This window comes from Calidris pugnax, unplaced genomic scaffold, assembly GCF_001431845.1.
Source record: "Calidris pugnax isolate Ruff unplaced genomic scaffold, ASM143184v1 scaffold244, whole genome shotgun sequence".
Lineage (NCBI taxonomy): Eukaryota > Metazoa > Chordata > Aves > Charadriiformes > Scolopacidae > Calidris > Calidris pugnax.
Window position 1 is genome coordinate 469,839 of NW_015091141.1, and position 4,084 is coordinate 473,922.

The window sequence follows — 4,084 nt, forward strand, 5'->3', positions numbered from 1 at the left end:
ATTTGGTCTCTGTTGCATCTGAGTGAATCCAAGCTAGCACCCTCACCTTGACCCTGGGTAGACAGCAAGCACCTGAGCTCAGAGTGTGTCCCCAGAGATGGCAGCGGGCAGGGACAGTAATGATCCTACTGCTCACCCCAAACAGGAACAAGAGGTTTGTCATGGACTACACTCTGGAGACCAGCCAGCAAAAGGAGAAGCTTCTGAAAACCATCTACACCCTCCAGCTGAAGTCCATTGCCACGCTCCAGACAGCCAGCCCACTGCTGAGCAGCCAGCGCGGCATGGGCATGGTGACACAGCACCAAGTCCACCAGCTGGCAGACAAGGCCAAAAGCCTGTGTGGAGACCTGGACAACATTAAGAACCTTCTCCACTATTGCCAGGATGACCTGGTCCGGCGGATCCCCAACCCCACCGGCAGCTGCTATGGGGAAGTAAGTGGAATCCATTGCTCCTTGGATGGCTCCATCTACGTGACAGCTGAGAGCGCTCCCTGGGTCCACGTCCTCAGCAGCACAGGCCAACTGCTGCAGTCCCTGCCCTGCCGGCAAACGGGGAAGGAAAGTGACTCTTTCTTACCAGAAGATGTGACTGTGACTCGTACGGGAATGGTGGCTGTAGCTGACATGATGAATGAAGCCATCTGGGTCTTCAACCCTCACACCGGCCTCTCCAAGGGGGAATGGATAAAGATCAGAAAGGTTGGTTCCCCCAGGGGTATTGGAGTGGACTCTATGGGCAAGATCTTGGTAGCAGACTATGCCCAAGGCCAAGTCCACAGCTTTGCTCTGGACCATGCCTTCAAAACACTCAATATCCACTCAGTCCCCAACCTGCAGGGACCTCGCTACGTCAGCCCGGTGCCCAAGGGAGGCTTTGTGGTAAGCGAGGAGTGTGGAGACGTCAAGGTCTTCACGAGCAGCCGTAAGCTCTTCTGCTCCCTCAGCAACAAGTACGGACACCAGTTTGGCAACCCAGCTGGGGTCTGCGTTGACGTGGAAGGCAGCATCCTGGTGGCAGACGAGCAGCGTCGCACAGTCCACTTGTTCCCAGAGCACGGGGCTCCTGTCTGCCTGGTGTCCTCAGGGCTGAGGAGGCCCGTCGGCGTGGCTTGCTCCTCCTTCGGCCACCTCTTTGTGGCAGACGCAGGGGAGAACTGTGTCAAAGTCTTTAAGTACCGTGTGAGGCCCCCTTACAGCCCCACCAACCCTGGGGCACCATGAGGTGACTCCAGCTTGACACCCAGGAGGGCAGTGGGGCTGGTTCCACTGCAGCCCCACTGAGCTATGGGTCTGCTGGTGGGCTGTGAGCTCTGCTCTTCCCATGGCTGGGAACTGTCCCCACACTCAACTGCCTTATTGTCCCTCCAGCTTCTCCAGATGGAGAAAGCAAGAACTAGAGCAGCTCCGAGTTTCTTGGACCCACCAGAGTAGCTGAAGGGAGACCGAGCTACTCAGAATTGGTCACGCATTGGTGCCTCAGCAAACTTGTTATCACCACACCCTCGAATCTTTGTGTGTTTTTGCAAAGATAATATAAATATTTCTCTGCTCCACACAATGTTTTAATGCAGTTCCACCTTCCCCAAGCCAGAGTGTGACTGGAGAGGTAAGGCCAGGCCATGGCGGGCAGCCATGGACCACCTGGCACACTGGGTTTGCAGCAGCCCAGGAGAACGGCAAAAGCAAGGTAACCCATTCCTGCTGCATTCCTGACCTCTACAGGGAAGCGACAACTACTGCACGGGGTAAATTGCACATGGGCACGTGGAATTGCCCACACCAACCCAGGTCCTGGGGCTGAGCCTGCCCTGCCATCATGTTCTCCCCCCGGGAGGAAGCCTCGGGGAGCCACAGCCACTGCCTTTATCAGCGGGGGCCAGGGGAGAGCGGGCAGGGTGTGGTGGTGGAGGAAAGGGCCTCCTCCTTCTCCCCCCATCCAGCCCTTGGCACCAGCACGGTGCCACAGAATCCTCACCCTCCGCCAGCGTCCATGACCTGAGTCCTGTCACCACCTCTCACCCCAAGTGAGCCCCAGAGAGGACCCTCTCTCCTTCCCGGCCCTGGAACAAGTGCTAAAGATGATGGACCCTCCCAGATCCCCCCAGGAGCAAGCCCAGTGGCAGGGAGGGAGGCTGTGTGGTTTGACGAGACAGGGATAAAGCTGTCCCATTCCTTCCCTTCACATGAGCTCCCAGGAAACCAGTCTTCCCCCACCTTATTTCCAATTCTGCAGAACTCAGAAAAAACCCACACCCAAACCTTTTCTCTAGCCCACCCCTGCGTGGCCAGTGCTTTCCACCTCCAAATGCATCCCAACCCTCTCAAGTTGCCCAGCACCCTCACAAGCTTGCCAGCACCCTCATGGCCCCAACCCACTGCCAGGTCACAGGAGAAAAGCTCTAGGGTGGCAGCATCTGCACCCATGGGCCTCTGCCAGGTCAGGGGACCACTGAGGTGGTGGGGATGGGGGACAATGGGGTCCCATGAGGAAAGGCAAGCCCCTCACCTTTGGGGATGGAGGACAGTGGGTGAGGTATATAAGTCAAAGAATCATAGAATGGTTAGAGTTTGGAGGGAACTTAAAGATCTTTCAGTGCCACCCCCTGCCCTGGGCAGGGACACCTCCCACCACACCACGTTGCTCCAAGCCCCCTCCAACCTGCCCTTTGAACCCCTCCAGGGATGGGGCAGCCACAGCTTCTCGGCCCAACCTGGGCCAGGCTCTCACCACCCTCACACCAAACAAGTTCTTCCCCACAGCTCAGCTCCATCTCCCCTCTTGCAGGGTCAAACCCTTCCCCCTCCTCCTAGGGCTCCCCTCCCTCATCCAGAGTCCCTCCCCAGCTTTCCTGGAGCCCCTTTTCTTTAGGGACTGGAAGGGGCTCCAAGGTCTCCCCAGAGCCTTCTCTTCTCCAGGCTGAACCCCCCCAGCTCTCTCAGCCCCCCCTCCCAGCAGAGGGGCCCTTCTGCTGTTGGTGGCCCCAGAGCTGGAGGCAGCACTGGGGGGTGTCTCCCCAGAGCGGAGCAGAGGGGCAGAATCCCCCCCTGGCCCTGCTGCCCACGCTGCTGGGGATGCAGCACAGGGTGGGGGGGGTTTCTGGGCTGCCAGCACACGTTCCTGGGGTGCGTGGAGCTTCTCACCCACCAACACCTCCAAGTCCTTCTCCTCAGGGCTGCCTTCCCCAGGTTCAATCCCCACGCCCAGCCCTCGGGCTGCCCCCACAACGCCCACTGTCTCCCCTGTAGCCCTCCGGCGTGGAGCCCTTCTCCTCAGGGCTGCTCTCCATCCCTCCAGCCTGGAGGCATACCCAGGGCTGCCCCGACCCAGGAGCAGGACCCTGCACTTGGCCTGGCAGAACCTCACGAGTTTCACCCATTCCCACTTCTCGAGCATGTCCAGGTCCCTCTGGAGCCCCCGGCCTTTGGGGACAGGGACAAGGGGTGAGGCAGGGCGAGCCCCTGGCCGTGCCCGAGGGCTGGGCGAGCTGCGGCTCCTTATCGGCGGGCCCAGCCGGGCCCTGCCGCCTCCCTCTCCCTGCGGCCAGCTCCGGGGAGCCGCGCTGCCGGGTAAGCCGGGCCAGACCCCCGCCGCGGCGGCTGCGGGCCCTGGAGAAGCGCGGGGAAAAGGGAGCGGGGCGGGCGGGAGCGGGGCAGCCCCGCAGCGCGGGGCCCGGCGTGTCGGCCCTTCCCGGCTGATCCAGCCCGGGGGTGGCCGGGGGCGGCGGTGGGCGTTGTGGGGGCAGCCCGAGAGCCGGGGGGGCTCCGGCTTACCGGATTAAACCTGGGGAGGGCAGCCCTGAGGAGAAGGACTTGGGGACGTTGGTGGGTGAGAAGCTCAACATTCACAGGCAACGTGCGCTGGCAGCCCAGAAACCCCCCCCACCCTGTGCTGCATCCCCAGCAGCGTGGGCAGCAGGGCCAGGGGGGGATTCTGCCCCTCTGCTCCGCTCTGGGGAGACACCCCCCAGTGCTGCCTCCAGCTCTGGGGCCACCAACATCCCAAGGACATGGAGCTGTTGGAGTGGGGCCAGAGGAGGCCCTGGAGATGCTGGGAGGGCTGGAGCCCCTCTGCTGGGAGG

The 4,084-nt window shown here is 61.5% G+C and overlaps 1 protein-coding gene across 1 annotated transcript in view; it reads left to right on the forward strand.

The window, feature by feature from the left end:
• The first annotated feature begins 161 nt into the window (after window positions 1-161).
• PIGQ (phosphatidylinositol glycan anchor biosynthesis class Q) overlaps window positions 162-4,084 on the forward strand; it is an 81,656-nt gene continuing 77,733 nt past the window's right edge. Inside the window, exon 1 of the mRNA XM_014958835.1 lies at window positions 162-884. Coding sequence (XP_014814321.1) covers window positions 162-884 — 723 coding nt within the window. The remainder of the gene's footprint in view (window positions 885-4,084) is intronic.